Below are 24,256 nucleotides of genomic sequence, written 5' to 3' on the forward strand. Positions count from 1 at the left end.
TTATGCATGTGCATAGTACACCAGCTGTTCCAAACTAAAGCATAGTCCAAAATGACATGCACATACTCCACATGAAAACTACTTTATCAATACTTCCATAATAAACATTCATACTGTCTAATCTTAGTGAATTCAGCACATTAGTACATTATATGTATCTGTGTGTTGTGTGTGTGTATATATGTATACATTTTCTTTTCTATATACTTATGTTTCATTTTATCCATATATATTAGAAAATAGTGGTATGGTTAATATACAGGTAACACAGTTTCAGATGTAGATTCTGATCTTAAGACACTTCATCAATCTTGTCCATCATTGAATCAAAACATATATAATATTGCAGAAATTCTATTTGAAGCCTCTATTAATGTGTCCTACTTGACATGAAAGCATTTTTCCCCATTTGGCTCCCATCTGCAGCAGATGTGGGGCAATGCTAAAAATACAGTTTCTCAGAAAAATAAATGGTATTCTCATTTACCAACACAGACAGCACAGCTTTAAAGAGCAACTCGCAGGTCGCAGCAGTTAAATTTGTACTTAATGCATGCTGGAAATGATCATTTCAAAAGTTAATGCAGGGTTTAATGTTTTAATATTATCATCTATTAACTATTAACATATAAATACCTGTTAGATGAACTATTTGCAAGTTCGAACGGGTAAATCAACTTCACATACAAGTCAGTCTCTGTCACGCTTGGTTCAGCATTGGAAAACATTGTGTAGTATTATTTTAGCATTAATCTCTTTTATAGGGAACTGTCCACACTCTTGCCAGTAAGACAACCTGTGCCAGTTCTGTTGTAGACTGATATTTGATAGCAAACTTAACAATGCTGTGATGTGAACACAGCGTTAGGTATAATGTTAGCTGTCGCCGGTGATTCTCCTCATAGCACGACTCAATTCCTCGCCAACGGCCATTATTATTTCTAATCTTTATTGTCCATGGTCTCTTGGACGCCTAGTAGACTCATAATTACTGGGCTGCTTTCCATCATATGCAAATGAGTGCACATTTTTCACCTCTCCAGAGTCAAATTAGCACAGGGACCCATATTTATTGTTATGTCACATCCGGTTTGTTTCTTTTGAGGCAGAAGTGAAACTCCAGATGTTATTGAAGTGTACAGATACTTTCTGAACATTTCTTCATCATTTAACGACATGAATCACTGTTGCAAGTTGCTCTTTAAACTTGACCCCCTTGTCTTGTTACATCCTAATGGTCTTTTTTTTAGATGGACATTAAACTCACAAAAACGACTCCACATGTTACTGCACTAGTGTTTTCTTGTTAACTGTATTTTTTTCTTTCAAAAATCTATTTTCTACATCATTGTCCTAACTGGGGTCGTGCCAGCCAGCTACTATTCAGGTGTCCCACTGAACTTGAACTCACCCCTGCATGCTGTTTCACAGAGAGGTGAAAAAAGTAAAAACCAATTAGAGTGCAGGTGGGCTTTAAATTCCTACACCCCCTTAACCCCCCGTGAAACTCAAACAAAAAGCTCGCGGGGAACAATGGGTGTCAATCAACAGCTCGACGGACAGAGGGATGTCCTGATCCTGGGTCAGCTCCAGGTCGCTCGTGTCCCCTAAGCAACTGCCTGATTAATCCAAACACTGCGTTACTATGGAGGCCGAGACACAATCAGTTCATGCACTCATCGGGACTGACCCGGGACAGCAGAGCGCCCCGCCGACATGGAGGAGACACCTGCCGAAGACAAAAGGCTGGACTTTATAGCGGACTACGTGCTGCGGACGCTGAAGCTGAAACGGGACAAATGGCAGAAGTGCGTGTCCAGTGAGGACAACCGGCGGGTCCTGCAGGAGTTCGTGGACGGAGCCGAGCAGAGGACGCTGGTGGTGTCTGTGAGCCCGGCCGGGCTGCTGCAGCCCGCCGCCGCCTTCACGGCCGCCTCCAAAAGCAAGGCGGTGTACTTCGTGAAGCAAAGCAAAGGGGCGCTGAGTCCAGACTCCATGAGGGACAAGCTGCTCTACGGGGACTTGTCTTACGCTCCGCTAGATCAGTTTTCTGCTCTAGTTGAGGAGGTAAGCAGCAGAGCAGCATATGTTAATTATTGTCAGGTCTGCCTCGACTTGACCGCAGTCATTTCTCTGCCGCCCACAGTTCAGCTGCAGAGTGAAGTTCTAAATGAGATAAATGACTTTGTCACGAGCACAACTGTTATGCATCATGTGGTTGAAGTGCTTAACTCAAGTACTCTTCGGAAGTACTTCAGTAGGGACTTGTAGGCTACTTCAATTGTAGATCACCACGTTTTTACAGCATAAATTGGACTTCATGCGCCACCCAACCAGGGCCGGATTGGCACCAAGGCAGAACAGGGGCCAAACTGAGCGGGGCCCCTGTTCACACCCAACCCATCAACCCCCATCCCATCTTGTTTCTCACTCTCTGTGCATTGTGTGCATTAGTTTCTAATTTGCAAACAGTTTGTGGTGGTGGACAGAGGCTAAGTGAGTTTGTAGTAACTAACTTTTCATTACATGTGCATGTGCAAATGCATGAGTGAAGCCCTGTTTTCTTGATGGGTAGCATTCTCAAGACTTTGGGTGAAAACTACAACATGGCAAGACAGTAAAAACACCAAACTTCAGTCTCTTCAGTGATACTTATCGCTGATAAACTCACATTTGTTCCAAGTAAACCAACTGTAGGCAGGAACTAAAGGGGGCCATGATGAGTATTTTAAATATTTACATGATAATATATAAATGATATAATGTAAATGAATAATGAGGATTGGAGTATAATGACAAAAAAAAAACAACCTAATTCTACAACAGAAATACTAAGTAATGCAGTGCACTACTAAAAATATACTGGTCAGTTAATCATAAATGAGATCATAAATGAATAAGATGAACTTGAGATTGTAAACCAAGGTGTAAGGTGTACATTAATTAAGGTTACACCAGCACAATATTTATGAAAATAATAAAGGCTTTAAAGCTAGATTTGAAATTAGGGCCCTTCTAAAAGATAGATGGATTGCCTTAAGACTCCCACCATCTAGCGGTGCATAAAGTAGGCCTATAAGCAAATTTGCAAATAATTACATTATCACAAACTAATTACCACACAGTGGCACAGGCCAGTCTGCTGAATAATGAGTACTTTTACTTTTTATACTTAAGTGATTGTTTGAGTTTACTCCAAAAAGTTCACTCCAAAGCAGACATTTTTCCATGTTGACAAAGCTCCTTGTACTGCTCCAGGTTGTGGCCCCGCTGCTGTCCAACAGTAGGAACCACGCTGAGTGGCCGCAGGTAGTGTCTCAGGATGTCAAACGCCACGTCCACTCCCTCAAGACCAGTGTGTTTGTGGTCTCCGGCCAAGTTCAAGGCAAGACTCTGCTGCCTCTCCCCGTCGGCTCCGAGAGAGTCGAGCAAGCTGCCCTGGAGACAGACAAAAGGTAAACAAACACATGAGACATAAAAAGCTCGTGTCAATGCATCATTTGTCCCACGTCAACATTCAGAAATGGTTTGCTTGGGAAACTTCACAGGGGGGAAATGGCGGATAAGAGCATCATCCACTCCTTGGAGTCAGCAGTGATTGAGTGGAGCCATCAGATCCGCGCCGTCCTGAAGAAAGACTCCTCTGAGGCTCTGCTGGAAGGCAAAAACCCCACGCCACACACAGAGCTGCTCTTCTGGAAGAGCAGGTCAGCGTCTCTGTTATTTCAGACACTGCATATCCACTGGCAACTTCTGAGAGACACTTGCTCCAGTGTCGTGATTGTGCTACAATATCGTGTCCCTACAGGACCTCAGAGTTGAATTGTTTCAGAGTTGTAGAAGTTTTCGCTGGTGCTACTAATTATTCGAGTTTCAGAACACCTGTGCAATCAAGTGAAAAATGTAATTTGGAGCCTGGTGCTCTCTTTTTATTTCTTTGTTTTGCTAACACAACAGAATTATATCTTATGAGGCCAATATCCACTAGTTTTATCATTTGTTTATCCTCTGTGCAAATGTGACAAAAACTTTGTTTGTACTCTATCTGTTCTCTGCTTGGAGGTGTGCAAAAATGGATGTTCAAACTTAGCCTAGTAGTAATGTAATTGTACGTGGAGATTTACCCACTGAATGGAAACTGCTTCGCCACACGCACTCATTCATACATAGATTGGTTGTAACTAAATATGCCCACCAGGTGATTGCTAGCGACTGACTGACGCAATACTAGCATTGCTAGCCTTACTAGCACAGATATTCTTTAAGTTTTAATGCAGCCTGATTTCATAAAGTGCCATTTTAAAAGGGGTTGCTAAGTTTTAACCACCAGCTGGAGTGAGATTTTGCTGAGTTTTTGGGGGTTATCTCAGAGATGCCTACAAAGCAAATTTCAACAGAGCTCACTGTTGATAGCTTGTGGTGCAGCCCAATCTGTGGTTTCTACAAATGTGATGGAAACCTTTTTGTTGTCCTTTTTTTTCTCCTTGAAGATTTGCAGATCTGGAGTGCATCCACTCCCAGCTAAAATCCTCTAAGGTGGATAAGATGGCGATGCTGTTGGAGGCTGTCGAGAGCAGCTATTTTCCTGCCTTCACTAACATGCAACAGGACGTCCTCGCAGGTAATGACACAATCCATACATACAGACAAATGAGATGGGACCTGCTGTCTGAGGTAGATGCATCTACTTTTCACATATGTTTTTTCGTTGTTGAACTGACTTTGATCACATCTTCACTCTCCAGCCTTGGAGGAGGCGAAGGACATCAGCACCTACTTGAGGCCCCTGCAGCGCTTGTTTGAGGACATGGAGAACGCTGAGTTTCCAGATGTCAGGGGTCAAATTGGCCCTCTGATGCACACAGTGTGCCTGGTGTGGGCCAACTCCAGATACTACAACACCCCAGCACGCCTCATTGTTCTGCTGCAGGAGACCTGCAACCTCTTCATACAACAGGTCAACCGCAAAGTCCTCTCTGTGTCAAGAGGCAATCCGATCCCAAGAGCCTGTTTCTTTTAGTTATATTTTTCGTGGTAACAGTCCTTGTTGCTAAGTAGTCATTACTGTGGTGTGTCTGAACTGCACTTGTCAGAGATCACCTGCCAGTAAAAGGAAATAGGAGTGGGTGGGTGTACTGGGATTTTTTTTTTCTTGGATTTTCTGTTGAGAAAGATTTACTGTGGGTGGAACTCTTTTCTTTATTCTTTACAGCTACAAAGGCTTTCACTGTTCATGTTATCAGATTCTCTTTTGTTTCTTTGTGTTCAGTTTTGCTGGCAGAATGTTTAATGTGTTCAGTTTTGCTGGCAGAATGTTTAATGTACCGGAAACCCTCTCCCAGCAAAGACCTATCAACCAGGACTGGATTAGCCCACTAGGCCCCCTTTTGGTGTATATCCCGTGGTGTTTAAGAACCCACAGTGCATGTGACAGCGTGCACACGGGAATCTCTATTTATTTTGCCCAGAGTCTCAGAGACCAACCGGTGATCCTATCTGGAATACCATCCTGCCCGTGTTTGCTGTGTGTCACTGAGTAATATTTCCCCTTGAAGACATATTCATCATGTAAGCATAATATCATCAACAAAGGGTGTCAAGATTAGGTGAAAATGCAGTTGAAAGTTCTTGCCGAGAGTGAGATAAGAGGATCGATAAAATTCACGTCTGTCTGTGAAGTATGTAGGCAGAGCCAGGAGACAGTTAGCTTAGCATAAAGACTGGAAGTTGTGGTTTTATGGGAGTTTGGAGCTGGAGCTATTCTTGACTGCGGACTTACTGAAGCCACTGTGAAGTTCCCAGAGGTCACTCCAGGAAATCACTGCCAGGCCAAGAAATAGTTCCAACATGCAAGTCATCCTCACAACTGGTCATTTTTACATTTCTGTGAGCTTTTTTAAAACTGTAGACAAAGCAAGGCTCGTGTTTTCCCCCTGCTTCCAGTTTTTACGCCAAGATAAGCAAACTTGCTCCAAACTTGAGCGAGTGGTATCCATCTTCTCACCTAACTCTCAGCAAGAAAGAGAAAAAGTGTATTTCACATCATAATTTCAGCTTATATTGTGCTTAATTTTGCCATGCAAATTTAATCAATCAATCATTTAAAGGACCAGAAACAGGTGTGGACAGTGAACATGGTGCTTTTGAAGCCACTCAGGAAAGTTTCACAAAGTGCGGGGCTGCCTTTATGTTGCCACCATGGTTTCCAGTGTAAACATGTCAGCAGGGGCGAGCTAAACATTTAGCTGCCACTATAGCACAAGCTGAGCTAACCTGTTACTGCTCCTCAACACCAGGCCCGGGTGTATCTAGTTCCAGAGGAGCTTCTGAGAGGAGAGGTTTCAGAGAGTCTCCTGAAGGTGCAGACGAGCTTGGAGATCCTGCAGCTCTTCAGGAGCACCTACGAGGACCGTAGGGCCAATCTAAGCCAGTACCAGAGGAACGGGAGCTCAGTGAGGCCTTGGGACTTTTCCCCACTGTTGGTCTTCTCTGGACTTGACCGCTTTATGAACAGGATCAAGACCATTCAGGTCAGTATTGAAACATATTCATTACTGAAATGGTGCAGAATCATTGAGAAACATCTGCACTGTCAAACTTTAATGTGCCCCGTGTGAACAATCAGGCCATGTCTTTGCAGTTTAGCTTGTTTGCCCTCCAGTTTCCATTTATTTTCCACTGTAGGACATCCTGTTGACAGCTGTGGACCTGCTGAAGCTTGAGAAATTGGAGATTGGAGGCGTCCGAGGCCGAGCCCTCAGCCAGCAGGTCCAGATGCTCCACCAAGAGTTTGCGGACACGTACAAAACCTTCACAGAGAAGCCCTATGACTGCTTGGACCTCGGCAACATGGTACGAGTATTAGGATCACAGGGTGCACAAGGGTTTTGTTCACTTCCCTGCTGGGAAAAATGGGCTGTGATTTTTGTAGAGCAATGTTGAAGGTCAGTTCATTTTCACAAGGCTTTAATGAAATGTGCAACACGCTACAAGCTCAGTGTAGTTTTTACCCTTGAATAATTCTCAGCACATGCCCTTTTTTTTTTTTTTTGTCAAGCTGGCAAACACCACCACGGCCTGGTCACTCCACTGTTTGTGGAGCAAATTGTTTTTCTGCCCAAATAGGCTTTTTTTTTTTTCAGTGCCATCTAGTTGCTTAACCAAGATGTTCCCGAGTTATAGCAAGAAAAGCAATTTACTTTGCTTGTAAGACCCAGTCAGTACTCCCCGCTGGATGGCTTTGAGTCAGTGAGATGTGAAAAGGAATTTGCTGTGCTGGCTCTGCGTTAGCTCGCGCCGCTGTGTGGTGTTTTGGCCGTGGTCTAGCTGAGCTATCTGCCCTGCAGGAGTATGAGGAAGATGTGAGGGAGTTCAAACGTAAGGTGGATGACACAGACCGACGACTAGGAGCCATCTTCTGTCAGGCCTTTGAGGACGCCTCCGGACTGGAGCACGCCTTCAAGGTCTGAGAACTTCATCTCTCGCTGTTCCTCTCTCACACACACACACGCACATCTACACATGTTTTGCTGGAAGCCATTTCTCTTATCTGATGTCTGCAGGTTCTGGATATGTTTGGTAGCTTGCTGGAGCGCCCCTTGGTGGCCACAGATGCTCTGGATAGATACCCTCTCCTTGTCTCCATGTTTGATAAAGAGTTGGACGGCTGTAAACTCCTTTACAACAAACACATCCAGACTGGAGAAGAGCTGGGTGAGAGTCACAATAATGTCTTCATTATACACAACGCTTGTTCAGTTTAGTCACTTCACAGAGACGTATGAGTGAGCAAAGTTTCTACTCTGTGCAAATGTGTGGATCCTGCTAGAGTGTGAATGGGAAGTCACACCAGATAGTTTGGTTTAAGTCAACTTTACATTGTTGTGCTTGGATGTGAAGATGAGAATAGTAATGTTAAAGATTAGAGATGAAGATGGAGTGAATTTTGAGGTGGAGGCAGAAATCTCAGAGATGCATTTCTCAAAACTTGGGGACATAAAATAAACAGTATCTTCAAGACTAGTTGGCATTAGAGGTGATAGATTTAAGTTTGAGTGGCGGGGGGGGGGGGCTGGTGGCCCAGAGGTTTATGGCCCCGAGCAGGAACCACAGTGTCCGTGGTTTGTGTCCAGCTTGGGACCTTTGCCGCATGTCGTTCCCGTCCCTCATTTACTGCCACGTCTCCAGTGTGAGACCCATAAGAACAACTCCAGGACACTTTAAAAGGTGGTTGTTGTGGAGATTAAACTTGGGATCATCTTCATTTTAAAACTTCTGAATTAAAAAGAGAGTGATCCAGAGAGATCCAGCGAACTCTAAGTCATTGAAAACCCTTAAAGCGCCTACACACTCGCAGTCCACCCACATACTGACAGAGTGTTTTCACTCACAGTGCGTTGCCTCATTAGACCTTTTGTCAGGACTGTGCGAGCAGGTATGTGGACTCAGACGGCTCCATTGTTGCTGTTTTAGTTTTGTTGTGTCCATTAGGGTGCGACATCTTACCCTCATACCTTTCTTATTGGTTCACTCATTTTCGTGGCTCGCAGACTTCCAGCGTAGCTCAACTCAGCTTCACCCCGTCAAGAGGCCCAATCAGCCGGAGGTGTTGATGATGTTTACCTGCACAAAATGTGTTGCCCTCATCCCAAAAAATATTCCTACCGAGCTGTTTACATGACAAGTGAAAATTAAAAACCCCCCATTTACATGCAGCTGTGCGTAGTCCAAATGATGTAGTGATGTAGTGGGAAATCAGTGTGCATGTAAACATAGTCACTGAAAACACCTGCGTGGTGTTCAGGGCCTTTAACTCATGAAAGACCATATAGAAGACCTTCTGAACTCTACTGTAGCGCAGCCTCACTTTGTGAATTGTGTCAAATATGTGTAAAATAATAACATATCTCAATCTTTCACTGTCTTTGTGGTAATAATGTGTGTAAGTAATGATTCCTAACCTCCTCAGGTTGCACTCCGGTGAATAAAAATATGCCAGCGGTGGCTGGTGGGCTGAGATGGGCCCAGGAGCTACAGCAGCGCATCCAGACCCCCTTCTCCCAATTCAGGCACCTCTCCTACCCGTGAGCGTCCTCTCTTGTCTCCAGCATGGCAGATTAAAAAATGAATTTCGGCGTGGTCATGCATCTCCAGCGGTCTCACTGTGAATTAATCGCTCTGTGAGCTGTTTTAAAGGCCTCGTAAAAATGATGCTTTGGAATATTGGCCACTGGAAAGATATTGGATATAACCTTTGCATGGGTTGTAAAATTTCATCGTCTCTGCAGGTGCCTGGAGTCTGCAGAAGGAGCCAGGGTCATCGAGAAGTATGAGGAGATGATGCAACTGCTGGACAGGTGCGTGTGGATCTTATCTCGGTGTATTACACTATATGTCATCATGCTTCGATGTATGGGCTTCTGAATAAAAGAACAGGAAGGAAGACTAAACAGAATAGACAGTGACAGAATGGGACGCCTTCTTATTGGACTGTAAATATAAAAGCCAACAACATGAATCAGATATTTGCTCTCTCTCTGACATGATTTTTAATGTAATGTAGTTTCGCTCCAAAGCTGTTTTCCAACTGAACATTTGTGTTTTTCTTAGTTGAGTGTATAACATTTATGAAGCGGCCCCTGTGGAATATCATGTAGACACGCAGCTCGGGGCATGATTTATGTTCTCATTACTGCAGCGCTGCTCTGCAGATTATTTCACAGGACTTCCCATAATCCCATATGCTCTGTCACTGCTCACTGATGCCAAGTGAGAAATGGCCTTTTTAGACCACATCCAACATCAAAACCTGCAAGATAAAGCATCCCACTTGGGGGTGTGTGTGTGTGGGGGGGGCTGTTTGTATGAAATCAAACTGAGTTCTGTGAGAGTCAAAGAGAGAAAGAGAGACAGAGATTTTCTATTTCTCCACTTTTGAGGAAATGTCCTCATGCAAAGATGAGAAAAATCCAACATTGTGAACATGTTTTGCTCTTTTCACTGCGCCACAAGGCCGCTTCCAGGTTTCAGCTTGATTATGGGAGAATTATGACTGCTAAGATTGAAGATTTGGACATTTTGAATCATCGTCATTTTGCAACATTACTGCAGGTGTTTTGTTGCGATTCACTGTGCTCGATGGGCCCAGTCCTGGCTGTGATCTATAACGCTGATGCATGGCATCATGGGATTGTTAGCAGTACTGTACTGAGCAGTAAGTGCTGTGCATGCCACAGACACTACTCTTTACTTTTCAATGTTAGAATGTTTGATTACACTATGTGGTGCGATATATGCATGTGTACATATTTATATTATATCTATATACTGCACCAATTGCAGTAATTAGGCACGCATAGCTGAAGCTAATTCAGTTTAATACAGCCGTTCTGCAATAAACCCTCCCTTCATGAAGGTTCTAATGTTCAGCTTTTGTTGGAACTGTTTCAGAGGAATTGATATGATCATTTTGGAGGCTGCAGTCTGAGGTGCTGTTGACTATATGGGTTGTTGACAGTACTGAGACTAAACCAAACAGTACAGTTATGGCTGTAAAGCTAAATCAATGACCTCAGAAGAAGCTAAAAGGCTTCCCAGAGCTGCTAAGTCATTACATTTTGATTCAATGTGTGTGCTAAACCAGCTATGTGTAGCATTTATACCTTTTTTTTTTGCACCTGTCAAATGATACTGATGGCATGGAGTTTTAGTTTGTATAAACATCAGACAATCCCAGTGAAAACCAAGTGATTGATGTATTGATTGCAGGAAATAGCAGGTAGATTAATCAAGAAGGACAGTTATCATTTGTTGCAGCCCTTTTAAAGAACGTAGATTAGTATTGGTGTTAGATCACAGGAAGGTTAAAGGTTGAGGAATCAATATAGTCAGTGCATGTCCTTCAAAGTACGGTTATACTGAAGTGCTTGTGTGTATGTGTGTGTGTGTGTGTGTGTGTGTGTGTGTGTGTGTGCAGTATACCCAGATGTGTGCCAACATGTCTTTTGTGAGTGAGATGCTTATCACAGCGCTCACACGGACAAGCTACCGACAAACGGCCATTCTTTATGCTTCACACGCTTCATATGGCTCCTTCGCCTTATGTCCCCCACCCAGAGTAATGGAATGATGAACAACAGCAGTTCTTTGGCCTCAATTTACTCCCGTCAGAAATTAGAGCCCTTGTTATACTGTAATAATCATTGCCGCTGCCTCCGATGAACGCCACCGTTATTATACATATTCCAGTCAGGAGCAGGACGGGCATGCTCACTCATTACCCTCACAGACAAAATGCAGCGTGATTTATGGCCATGACCGAGGCATTTGATTGCCTCTGCGTCTGCGGTGCCACTATCAGGAAATGAAGCTCACAGCAGAAATCCAATAAGGAGCACACAGTGCGCACTGAAGTTCTCATCATAATCGCGGCTATTTACAGATTGATATAGCTGTACAGAGCCCTGACATATTCTCTGTTCCCAGCCAGATGAATCAGCGTTTATCCTCATATTACCCCCCCCCCACGCCTACAGCTAGCCCTCCTCCAGCGCTACCTCTCCCTCTGCCCTTATTGTCTGCTTGACACGGACGAGCAAATCGTGCGTCTCCTTTTGTTTGCACTCTCAGAGGATTCGAGAAACGGCTCAATCATATGCCTTTTAGCTGCTGGTTTGTGTTGCTTACGTTAATTTCCATAATGTGAGCTGCTTTCACGCCCGTGGCCTTGTGAAATAAAAGCCCCGGCCCTTTTAATGGGAATGTGAAGCGCAGCTATACCCCGGCAGGAGAGGTATAAATTGTTTTTCCTGTGATAATAACTTTTGTTCGATTGTGATCGCAGATTGTGTTCTTTATGTTTGGAATTCCAGCTACTCCACCAGCCTGTATGAGACATGGACAGAGACCGTGGGCGAGAGTTCTCAGTACAACCTCAGCCTGCCATTAATCAGCAGAGACCCAGCCACTCAGCTGATCTCGGTCAACTTCAACCCACAGGTTTTTACATCGAGCCTACATGCTCGAACAACTGATCCAAGACAAGCTGTTAGATGTGTCGCTGCTTGTCATCCTTTTGCTTTCAATACCCGTGGACAGGAGCTGAGTGATTTATTAGTTTGGTGATACATTGCACATCTTCCATCATGCACCTGCCTGCAGCCACATAGGAGACTATAAATGGATAATGTTGTATTTTGTATGAACATTTATCTTTTTATTGAGTTGTTTTAGTATTTCAATTTTTCATTTAAAGTCAGTAACAGTGGGTCACTCTGCTCTAAAGAATTGCTACTTTACTTTAGTACTGAATATTTGATTTTTTAAATCCTTTTTTATGGTGAAATAGGTCTTAAAAGTAAAGCTGTTGGCAGCCTTTACCGATAAAACTGAAACTGTAGCTATACGGTGTGGTTGTAAATGTCTTCACGCCTTCCTGCTTCTTATTTCCCTGTGCGTCTCTTCCTAGCTGGTGTCCGTGCTGCGGGAAGTGAAGTATTTGGAGGCCAGACGGACTGAGGCCATCCCTGAAACTGCAGTGCAGATCTACACCAGCAGGGGGCAGCTGTGGCAGTATGTGGCCAACCTGGAGCTCACTGTGACCAGATATAACAAGGTCGGTTTAGATTAGGCTAAAAGCTGCTAGCACGGGCTTTTTAAAGGCTCATTACTCTCACTCACCCCAGCTGTTTGATGTCGTTGTGGCTGAGCTAGCACTAATGCTAGCAAGCTAACGTGCTTACACCTGCACTGCCAGCTGGCCGCTACAGAGCTGACTTGTGCCCACGGGACATTAGTGGTAAACGTCTCAGATTAGTTAAGTTGTCTTGTTTTTCATCCATCCATCAGTTGTGTTTTCTGGTGTTTAAAGAGCATTACAGCCTTGTGGGGCTCCAGTGTTTTCTGTCGATGTTTTTCTGTGCTCTGATACAATTTCAGAAATGTCAGACTCAAGGCTCGGATCACTTACATTCTACCCAACTTGAACTGCAGCGATTGCCGTGCATGCAGAAAGTTAATAAACAGACATTTATTCTCAAATTATGCTAATACGGATGTGCACTGTGCGTGTGTATTTGCTTAATGAAATTTAGTGGATAAAATATGCTTCTCTTTGCCACAGACACTATCAAACGCTTAATTCTATTGTTGGTCTTAATGGGAAGTGGGCATGGGGGCAAAATGGCAATTTTAATAATGTAGCATAAAACAATGTAGGAGCAATCACTGATGTAATTAACTCAGCCTCACAGAGGACAGCTCCCACAAAGCTCAACCACACGTATCGCAGCTCCCTCAATGAGACGAATACATATTAAAAATCCAGCATTTCATTGCTTCAGGTAGCTAAAAGTTCAAGTCCAATTAAGTCATGGCAACACGGAACGATCCAGAAACACTGACTTTAATGAGGATGACATCCTGTCTTGATGCTCTGGGCCTCTGTGTGGCCGCCGAAAGGGCACAGAGAGTTATATTAAAATGATATTTCTGTATGCACTTAATGGGAGCTGAAAATCACATCACATCTTTCTCCCTCTCCCGCCGTCTGGCTGCAGGTGATGCGCTCGATGCTCGACGTGGAGCGGCCTCTGGTTCAGGGCCAGCTCAGGGACATCGACGCTCGGCTCAGAGAGGCGGAGGAGAGTCTGGACTGGAACAGCCAAGGTCAGGATGCTAACTGATAGCTACCAGATACGGCTCTTGACGAATGACGTGTTTGGTGTTAAAGGCCATTTTAAGTCATATAAACAGTAAAGATTGATTCGTTGTCTCACCTCACTCTCCAGAAAAAAAGCGAATAAGAGTGTGTCCCAAAATGCTGAACTATTCTGTAAGGTTTTCTTTATCTTTTCGGACATGTTGAATGCCGTGTTGCCAAGTAGCGAGTCAGTCCAGCTCTGCGATGTCTTTTCCTCATGCTGTAGTTAAAGTCTGAGTGGCTGTCACTGCTCCTGCCACCTTCCCGAAATCCTCATGCTGCAGCACTGCAGTACACAGTCATGTCAGTGGGAGGTTTTAGTGGAGTATATAATGTAAACAGCAATGCATTGTGGTCAAGCAGACATTCATGTATATCTAAATTCACAGAGTATTATAGAAATAATCCCTCTTGCTGGAGTTTCCCTCCGTCCCTATCAGTTCTGGGGCAGAGCCGGCTTTTCTGAGATGTGACATGAACGGAGATGCTTTGCATTTTGAAAAAAAAAAATCTAAAATAAGAGTGGGAGAGGCATTCAATCATTGATAAGCTTTGCTTGACACTCTGCTGCCAGATGTGTTGTTCGTTTCTCCGACTCCGGGATTCCCAGAAGAACGTAGCAGAAATGAAAAGAGTGTTAACGGTACAAGCCAATGCACCCGACCGTCTGTGGGAATACACTCACTGTCCCTCTGCAGAACATACAGTAGCTGCACACATATCTGCCTTGTGTGTGTGTGTGTGTGTGTGTGTGTGTGTGTGTGTGTGTGTGTGTGTGCATGCAGGGGCCTTGTGGAGATTTTTGTCTGCTGTAGATTTATTTGGTGCACATGTTGGCTGCTGTCAACACTTGAGTGAAAAAGAAGTGTTTCCCACATGTGAGGAAACATAGCATTCGTTCCAATTTAGAGCTCACATGTATATTAGTGTTGCATCCGTGGGCTCCGTGTATCAAGCACTTTGAGAAGTTTTTCTAATTAATTTGAAACGGAAGCCCGTCCCGCCAATGTTCAGCACTGCATTTTACTGTTAAATAAACCCACCGCTCACACTTCGCTGAGCTCGTGATGCGGAGAGGAGTTTGCTGTCAGACTCTGTAGGGGGACACTGTTGGAGGCTGCTTGTTGTCATGCCAATTGAAACTGCATCCTGCATCCTGAATGGCAAATGAAATTAAGGATGATAGACCGAACGACATTGGATTTGAAGGCCTGGGAATTTAAGAAGCTCAATGACTATAGATTTTACCATAGTAACTGTTTTAAATCAACATTTCTGTTAGGGACCCTTTGTGTTTTTTAAGTATTATGATCAAGATAAGTACTGACCAAGACATCAGCTGATCCATCGATTTGGCTACTTTATTGGCCTGGCTCTAATAAGAGAGGCCTGAGCCAATCAACTGGCAGTGTGGGTCGATCTGTAGGTCAGACGGTCTGTCCGTATAACCAAGTTCCTGCAAAACCAGTGTCCTTCGAATCAGCCTCAGTTCTGCTTAGGATTTAGTGCTAATTAATTAGCATGCTAATTCAATAAACCAAGATGGTGAACGTGATAAATATTAGCCTTTACACATTAGTATGCTGACATTAGCGTTTGGCTCAAAGCACCACCACAGAACCAGTAGCTCGACTTGTATGCGGGGCTGTTGATTAATGGGTGGAGCCACAAAATAACGAAGCTGTTAGCAGGACAGCAGCTGTTAGCAGAGCCACTTTCAAAAACGGTCATTCTGCATCTGTTTCAGTCACATTTTGCACATCATAATGTCTAAATCTAGTTCAAACCTACCTGCCTCAACAGCCCCACACTGATGCCCTCCATGTTTGGATATCACACAGAACACTGCAAGACACCATGCTTTATTAATTTCATATTGTTAATATATATTAATATTGTTGGCTACTGCAAATAATAAAATGTAGGAAAAAATAATACATTGGAACGTAAAACATGTTCAGGACATCCACAAGTGAAAGTCACTAAAATATGCTGATTGCAGCTCAATAGAGACATGTTGAATTCAGTTACAGTATCATGGCCGAAGGCAACAAGATAGTCAGACACAAGAAGTTCTGGCTCGAGATTTTCTTGGAGATTCCAGTGTTTCGGTCACACCCTCCCATTCTGGCTTCATTTTTTTCATTTACTTTCAATCCTTTTAACCTCTCAGACACCCATCTCCATCATCCATTCCCATCTAGACATTTGGCAGTATATCCAGGAGGTGCGAGACTCCGTCTGCGACCTGGAGAGTCGACTTCAGAGGACCAAGGACAACGTGGAGGAGATCCAGAGCTGCATGAGGTCCTGGGCCAGCCCCATGTTTGACAGGAAGGAGGGCAGAAAAGATGCACTGCTCAGCCTGGAGGACAGGCCTGAGAGGCTGGACAGGTTTTACAGTCTGATACGGTCCTCCGGAGAAAAGATCCACTTCCTGCTTAAGGTGCTTAAAAAAGGATTTCCTCACATATGTGTGATACGTCAAACTTTAAGGCTTCAAGTTTCACTCACATTTCATCATCCTGCAGTTTTATTATGAAGTCAGCAGTTTCTGATTTGCTTTGAAATTTGATTAGGATTTTCAAATGTGGTAGAGATGATTCAGCATGAGTGTCACGCCGCTTTGCCATGTCTTAGAGCAATCTGGAGCTGTTGAGAGGCGAGCGGGCCTCTGAGGAGTGGAAGGCCTACGTGGAGTACATCGACGACATGCTCATCGACGGATTCTTCAACAGCATCGAGCGCTCTCTCAAGTTCTTCCTGGACAACACCGGTAGGCCGTTAACGAACAAACGACGCGCGGACAAGTGGAATCACAAGTGGAGACGCTCACACTTAATATTAGCAGTGCTGTAGTGATGGCGGTGTTACTACTGTTTTCTCAAAGCCAGAACGTCGCTGCCAGCCCTGAGTGTAATATCCAAAAATTGCAGCCTGATTCTACAGCAAACCAAAAACATCATCCTCCAGCCAGCTCTGACTTGGACAGCGTCTTGGTAACACACCCTCAGGGGTTTTGATGTCAATTGGGTGTCCGCCTGTATTGGCTGTGGACTTGAAATTGGTCTGGACTTACTCGCTGGCAGGAGTTTTGTCAACCAGTTTAGATGGACCGGGATGTGGTTCAAGATGTGATGGATGATTGCCAGGCGGCCACTTCTTCTTCTTCTTCTCCTCCTCATTATTTGACACGTTCTTTTGCTTCTGCTCCCTCTTTTTCTTCTCCCTCTCTCCTTGTGAGGATTCAAACAGTCTTTCATGATTATGGAGGTCCTCTATGCAGTGAACTGACCTGGAAACGTCTCAGCACAGCGGCCCTGTAGAACAGACGTTCTCAAACGTATTACTCAAAGGTCCACATCTGATTTTTGTTCAAGTTTTGTTCAGAGATAAAAAATTCAAGGCAGACAAGGCTCAGACAGTTGCACTTTATATTCAGCCTCACTGACAAAGCATTACACTCGGCCTGTGACGTGTTGAAAACACAGGTAAAACAGGGGTCTCAACTAAATTTGTCCAAGGGCCATAATTTTGCTAAGCACATACTGTGGGGGCTGAACTTTCAAATAAATAGATATCATTATCAGATATTTTCAGTTTCTTACAAAGCTGATGTTATTTTTATGAGCTGAAGTCGGTGTGAACAGACTCCTAAAAAACATAGAAAAAACTAGACACTGAACTAGAAAAAGCTCTCAGACCTTCACTAAGGAGGCAGTCTGTCTCAATACAAAACCCACAGTTCAGCTACTAATGAATGAGCCAAGTCACCCAAATCACCCAAGTGATGCCTCTTGTCCTCTAATAGAGAAACTTAGTGATCCTCCAGCTCGGGAGTTGCCTCCAGGGCTGGACCTGACCCACCAGTCAGCAGTGTTACATGTCTAAACATTCTGAATTCATTGATGTGTACATGCATCATGACACATCCATACGTTTGGCTCTAGCAGTGTTTCCACTGCAGTTTCACCTTTTTCCAATTCTTTCCTTTGCATCCAGACCAGAGAGCATGTGCGGCCCCTCTATTTGAAGCTCAACTGGATCTGAAGGTTCCTGACATGGTGTTCACTCCACCTCTGGAGTTCGGGACGGGGGACAGTTTTTTTGAGCTGGTGGAGAGCCTCATCAACGATGTGTTCAGAATCTCATCGTTGGTGCCGCGCCTGGCTCAGCACAACCCCTTCCCCCACTACCAGGTACTGACGGCCTGACGCAGCCGCAACATCTAGAATTCTTTTTGCAATATCTGAAATGCAGATCGCTCCCATCAAAACGCTCCTTGTCCAAGAAAACTATCAAACTTTCCCCTCAGGCTGACATGGAAGATATGGCTGATCTGGCGGACATGCGCCATCTCCTCATGGAGCGAGTGCAGGACGTCATGGCAGCGTGCTGCGACTTTCGCAACTCTTTGGAGCGCTACAGCTATCTTTATGTGGACGACAGGAAGGAGTTCATGCGTCAGTTCCTTCTGTACGGCCACGTCCTCAGCGGCCAGGAGATGGAGGACGACAGCGTCTCAGAGAGCCCGCCAACGCTGGAGAACTTTAGGGTGCAGGTGGATGGGTGGGTATTCCTTATTTTCTATCTGTGGTCGTTTTTATGGTCATCTGCTTCTAATTGCGTTTGCCGCCATGCTGTAGGTACGAGAAGCTCTACGAGGAGGTGCAGGGTCTGAAGCCGGTGCGTGTGTTCCTCGGATGGATGAGGGTGGATGGCCGTAGCATGAAGACTGCCTTGCTCAGCATCATCAAAAAGTGGAGCTTCATGTTCAAGCAGCACCTTGTCGATCATGTTACTAACAGGTGAAGTACAGTGTTTTTAAAAGTTTAGCTGCTGTAGCTGTTTTTGGTCTTATATGATCAGCAGCTTATTGTGGCTAATGTTATCGATCTTTAGATAGAAATTGCCTCTAACTGCCACTACTGACTCAGTTTGATGACTTTATAACTCCTCAGTACTAAAGGGTTCTTCTGTAGTGTAGTTACTCCTGTTGACTAGCATGTTCCCGACCAACTAGCATGTCCACAGTGAGTAGCAATTAGCTGTGCCGCTGCCTGGTGTGACCCAGGCTTTACACTACATTTTAGCATGTTAAGTATGAATATTTTTGTTCAGTGTGAAGTTACTCTTTATATCCTTAAGTGTGTGGTTCAATATTCAAATCTAAATAAATTAGAAAATGCAGAAGCAAGTCCAGCTGCCTATGACATTGTACTCTTACATATTAAATGTGTTGAGTAGACTTGCTGTTAGTTAGATTTAATATAGCACTCTCATAAATTTGGGGAGCTTGTAAGTTAGGGATTTAAAAAAGGATGGTCACAGGCTGAAATATTCTGTTTTAAAGTCTGTAGAATGGGTCAAACTCCAAAAACACTGGATCCTGCGTTTCCCATAATGAAGCCTGATAGCGTCTCTCCATCAGAACTGGATAAACATCAGTGTGTCAACCTCCACACCTCTGAATAATGCAGTTTTCTGTTTACTGTTTTTGGCCCCGAAGCTAAAAAAAATCTAAAATAAACCTCAAGCGCCACAGATGACATTATACATCTGATGTCAGCGGTTGAGTAGCACTCGCTGGGATACATAAATGACCTTGACTTTGCCAAATACACACATCAAATGAGCCATTAATACATGTCCCTTTAATGATCGTTGCCATCTATCCTCAGTCTGTCAGATCTGGAGAAGTTCATCAGTGTGACTGAGGCTGGCCTGAGCCAGCGGGTGGAGGAGGGCGACTACGGTGGCCTAGTGGGTGTCATGGGTCACCTGCTGGCTGTTAAGGAAAGACAAACCACCACAGATGCTATGTTTGAGCCGCTGCAGCAAACCATCGCTCTGCTGAAGGTCTATGAGCAGGAGCTGCCTGACGTGGTCTATAAGCAGTTGGAGGTAAGGACTGATGATGTTCAGTCACTTCAGATTCTTTCTTCTGTTCCTTTCAGCTGACAAGGAGGCTTTTCTTTTACTTCTTCTTTGTGTCTTCCAATCGCCCGTCTCTCTTTTGTTCCATTCCTCCTGGCAATTCATCATCTGCCACTCCTGCCTGCCTGGCTTTTATCTCCTTCAATTCATCTTCCTCGTTATATTTATCTGTTTATCTATCTGTCCGTCTGCAGGAGTCGCCGGAGAAGTGGAACAATGTGAGAAAGCAGGCTCTGTTAGTCAAACAGCAGGTGGCTCCTCTGCAGGCCATCGAGGTGGCCAGCCTGCGTCGAAAGTGCGCCTCATTCGACGTGGAGCAGCACACCTTCAGGGAACACTTTCGCAAAAACGGGCCCTTCAGGTAGAATAGATGTCAGCTTTTTTTGCCTCTAAGAGTTTGATTGGGAACACTTAATCTTAACACCCCCATATATCAGTTATAAGCAACATACAAGGATCATTTTAAGTGTTTATTATTATATTTTCATATGTCCATCCTACTAAGATCAGAGAGCAGCAGACGCACAAATGAACTTTCGCCTTCATCTGTGACTGAATTCCACAGGATGCGCCTGGTGGAGATCAGAGCACACAGAGAAGAAGTTAATCATGACTTAGTCGCTACAAGCAGATATTGTATAGTCTATTACAAAGATAGGCATTTTGAGGCCTTTCATACCCAAACGTGATACTCTCACCTGCTATCAATCAACCCGTTTACCTGTGGAATGTTCCAAACAGGTGTTTTTGGAGCATTCCACACTTTTTTGAATCTGGCTTGTTAGAAAAAATTTAATTTGATCAGCTGCACTTTATGGCCTTCAACAGTGTGTGAAGTTTGCTCTGTTGTCATGTGTAAATGAATGAACTTGATTTTTAAATAAAAGAAATCTGATGTATTAAAATCATAAATAAATACTTAATTTTATCAAAAATCCGGAGACAGCTGTGATATAATACTGTCGATCATTCATCATCTGTTTTTACACAACTTATGAATGTTTGAATTCTAGTTGTTGGCAAACATGAACAAACACTTAAAATGACCTTCTGTCTGCTTATAACTACAACTTGTTGTGTGTTATGAGCAATTATTAATTGTGGTAGGTTAAAGTGAATTGTTACTATTACAGCGCTCCAGAGTCAGTCACTGAAGGCAACACAATCCGCTATATTGTTTCATTTCCGCAGTTCAGCCAGTAGCTTTGAAAAGATAAGAATGTCACCTTTCTGCTTTTCTCACTTGATATTAGAGAAGCGTTATCTCGAGGCTCTCACATCCGACAAGGCTAATTGAATCTTAACATAATGATAATTAATTCATAGGTAGAGATGCTTCGTCATAATGTCTAATTGTCAGATTAGTTATGTGTGTAATTGGTCTCTTAATAACCTGGTGATTATTTTCCCATTAATGTCATGGAAGTCATTGTTAATTGTCACACTGTGCATTTAGCGCCGGAGACTCTGGCCTGGTTATGCTGCAGCCAAGTCAGGCTTGGCGTAACTGCAGCCCTTCATTACCTAAACACAACTTGATTCATACTGGGCTTGTGCAAATGTGCGTGTGTGTTGATGTGTGCCTGTGTGGGCTCATGCAGGTTTGACAGCGAGAGCCCCTACCAGATGTTGGATGCGTTCCATCGGCAGATCCAGGACCGGGAGGCAGTGATGGCCTCCCTGGTGGAGTCTGCCAGCTTGTTCGAGGTCACCGTCTCTGAGTACAAACAGCTCCGACAATGCAGGTAAAGCCCAAAGCTGGAAGCAGAAAATACCGCGAGCCCGTGCCAAATTCGAAAACTAATGAGCCGTTATAGCAGAGGTGCTCTTTTACATTCATCTGCAGTATCTGAAGAGTTCTACTTTTCATGCTGGTTTACTTTGTCCGCTCTTCTTCTTCCCCCAGGCGCGAGGTGGGCCTGCTGAAGGAGCTGTGGGACATGATCACCATGGTGGGATCCAGCATGGCGGCATGGAGGACGACTCCCTGGAGAGAGATCCATGTGGAGGATATGGAGCTGGAGTGCAAGCGATTCTCTAAAGATATACGGGGGCTGGATAAAGAGGTGAGGGTAGAGAGCGGCGAAGGATTGGAGCACATTTAATACAGCTGAGGTTAAAATGTGTGGGAGGTACAGTACGCCTGCCATGTTTTTTTTTTGTTTTTTAGTCGTTTCAAAACCAAAAACACAAGAGCAAATGTGTAACCTGCAACTGTTATTAGCACATTTTAAGTAGTGAGTTAGCCCCGCTGTTGTTATAAATTGTATTTGTGCCATGCAAGAACATAAAGCTTGTCAGGCAACAGTGGACGAAGGGGCCGTGGATCAGCAAATGGTCGAATGGGAGTTACTGTAAGTGCCTTGCTCAAAGGTAAACAAGTAGTTGGTTTGGGGAAAGCAGAGCCATAACTTCCCTGTGTCCTCCCTCTAAACTGCAGCTTGGAAGTGACAGGCCCTGCAGCTCAACTTGGAAGCACCACATGTGTGGAAATGCATGAACGTCAACGTCGCTGGAATAAATACAACTAAAAGAGTGAAATCCTGAGCTGCAGCTGCGAGCTCCCTTGTCTCTGTCAAAAGGTCTTGTGCTGATCCCTGGCCTTTTGTCTGTGATAGGTTCGAGCGTGGGAGGCCTTCACAGGTTTGGACAGCAGAGTAAAGAACCTCCTCATCTCCCTCAGGGCCGTGGCAGAGCTCCAAAACCCGGCCATACGAGCCCGACACTGGCATCAGCTAATGGCTGCTACTGGAGTCCGCTTCACCATGGATCAGGTGCGCATGTAGTTCTGTTCATGGCTTTGGGTGAATGTTTAATATGTGAAAGAAGCAGTGGTGTTAGTAACTTGCCAATGATTTCAGGGCACAGACACACACACACACACACACACACACACACACACACACACACACACACGGCAGCTTTCTCCAATTATTTTCTTATATTCTTCCCAGCTTCTATCTGCATCCTCACTGGGCTTGTTTGGACTGTTTGTTCTGCTCCAGCTGTTTAGTTTGTACAAAAATGTATTACAGAGTCTAAATTGGCCTTGTAGAAGTAGTGATATAATGTGCTCGCAAACTTACTAATTAACATTTAGCAGGTTGCAGGTTCTCCGCAGTAGGGAGCTGTTTAGTCACCAGTTTTATACCTGCTAACCTACAGGCAAAGGCAGTGAAAGTTACTCCAATATAATCCTTTCCAACCCATTGTATGTTCACTTTTCATAGCATTAGCTTGAGTATAATGAGGGTAGTCGTATTATTATATGCTATCATATATTATGACATTATGTGATGTAGATTATGTGAATTGTCGGTGAAGCACGAATGTGGTTTTCTATGAGCAGGACACCACTCTGGCTGACCTGCTGCAGCTGAATCTGCACTGCTTTGAGGAGGAGGTGAGAGGGATCGTGGACAAGGCTGTTAAAGAGATGGGAATGGAGAAAGTCCTCTCTGAGCTCAACTCCACATGGACAGGTACAGAAAGGAGACACTTTGTTGTCTCTTTCAGTCTGTGGCAGCACTCTGGCGTTCTTTCAGCGCGAGTGTTCTTCATCCTGCCATGCCGAGTTTATGACCTATTGACGGACGATATTGATCCCGTCTAGGTATGCAGTTCCGGTATGAGCCCCACCACCGGACCCAGGTGCCTCTGCTGTGCACAGACGAGGAGCTGATCGAGACGCTGGAGGACAACCAGGTGCAGCTGCAGAACCTCATGTCATCCAAGTACATCGCCCATTTCCTGGACGAAGTGTCGTCGTGGCAGAACAAGCTATCTGTGGCCGACTCTGTCACCTCCATCTGGTTCGAGGTGCAGCGAACATGGACCCACCTGGAAAGCATCTTCATCGGCTCAGAGGACATCCGCTCACAGCTGCCTGAGGTGACTCACTGAATGGGCCGGATCGCATACATGCACACGGTTAATTACAGCTGTATGTGTGCAGGCCTTAACCTGTGCCCTGTTGCCATATGAACCCAGATAGCATGACTGTAATAGCTGTTCATTAAGAATGCATTAATTGGCTCATGCTTCTAGTTTAGGAGCTGAGATTACACAGCTTTTTAATTGCTCCTGCAATATTCGGGCTGTGCTTAAACCCAGATGTTTGCCATTAAACCTCTGATTCTTCCCTCTCTCTCTTTTGGGAACCTAAATGTGAAAACCTCCGCAGGACTCCAGGCGCTTCGAGGGGATTGATGCCGATTTCAAAGAGCTGGCCAACGCTATGCATCAAACGCCCAACGTGGTGGAGGCGACCAATAAACCGGGGCTGTTTGGCAAACTGGAGGACATCCAGAGCAGGTGAGAGTTCTCTCTTTACCTCCTCGTGTCTGTAAGCAGGGGCGTTCTCATACAGGCTTTATACTGTACACATGGACACACACACACACACACACACACACACACACACACTGACTCTGTGTTTTTCTCTACAGACTGTCTCTCTGTGAAAAAGCTCTCACAGAATACCTGGATACAAAGCGTCTGGCCTTCCCGAGGTTTTACTTCATCTCTTCAGCTGATCTGCTGGACATCCTGTCTAATGGGACCAACCCACACCAGGTGGCTTTACTAACTTTTGTCTGAGGGGCCAGCAATCAATTTTAT

At 44.5% G+C, this 24,256-nt stretch overlaps 1 protein-coding gene across 1 annotated transcript in view; it reads left to right on the forward strand.

The window, feature by feature from the left end:
* The first annotated feature begins 1,716 nt into the window (after positions 1-1,716).
* dnah9 (dynein, axonemal, heavy chain 9) overlaps positions 1,717-24,256 on the forward strand; it is a 113,876-nt gene continuing 91,336 nt past the window's right edge. The window contains exons 1-28 of the mRNA XM_076759636.1: positions 1,717-2,067; positions 3,259-3,455; positions 3,549-3,707; positions 4,491-4,621; positions 4,746-4,957; positions 6,297-6,530; positions 6,685-6,852; positions 7,347-7,463; positions 7,563-7,713; positions 8,969-9,083; positions 9,288-9,356; positions 11,871-11,997; positions 12,467-12,613; positions 13,557-13,665; positions 15,904-16,145; positions 16,340-16,475; positions 17,702-17,898; positions 18,015-18,268; positions 18,346-18,507; positions 19,381-19,603; positions 19,831-19,997; positions 21,238-21,381; positions 21,543-21,702; positions 22,255-22,410; positions 22,986-23,118; positions 23,250-23,527; positions 23,820-23,950; positions 24,085-24,211. Coding sequence (XP_076615751.1) covers positions 1,717-2,067; positions 3,259-3,455; positions 3,549-3,707; positions 4,491-4,621; positions 4,746-4,957; positions 6,297-6,530; positions 6,685-6,852; positions 7,347-7,463; positions 7,563-7,713; positions 8,969-9,083; positions 9,288-9,356; positions 11,871-11,997; positions 12,467-12,613; positions 13,557-13,665; positions 15,904-16,145; positions 16,340-16,475; positions 17,702-17,898; positions 18,015-18,268; positions 18,346-18,507; positions 19,381-19,603; positions 19,831-19,997; positions 21,238-21,381; positions 21,543-21,702; positions 22,255-22,410; positions 22,986-23,118; positions 23,250-23,527; positions 23,820-23,950; positions 24,085-24,211 — 4,797 coding nt within the window. The remainder of the gene's footprint in view (positions 2,068-3,258; positions 3,456-3,548; positions 3,708-4,490; positions 4,622-4,745; positions 4,958-6,296; positions 6,531-6,684; positions 6,853-7,346; positions 7,464-7,562; positions 7,714-8,968; positions 9,084-9,287; positions 9,357-11,870; positions 11,998-12,466; positions 12,614-13,556; positions 13,666-15,903; positions 16,146-16,339; positions 16,476-17,701; positions 17,899-18,014; positions 18,269-18,345; positions 18,508-19,380; positions 19,604-19,830; positions 19,998-21,237; positions 21,382-21,542; positions 21,703-22,254; positions 22,411-22,985; positions 23,119-23,249; positions 23,528-23,819; positions 23,951-24,084; positions 24,212-24,256) is intronic.

The sequence above is a fragment of the Chaetodon auriga genome, chromosome 20, assembly GCF_051107435.1.
Source record: "Chaetodon auriga isolate fChaAug3 chromosome 20, fChaAug3.hap1, whole genome shotgun sequence".
NCBI classification, from domain to species: Eukaryota; Metazoa; Chordata; class Actinopteri; order Chaetodontiformes; family Chaetodontidae; genus Chaetodon; species Chaetodon auriga.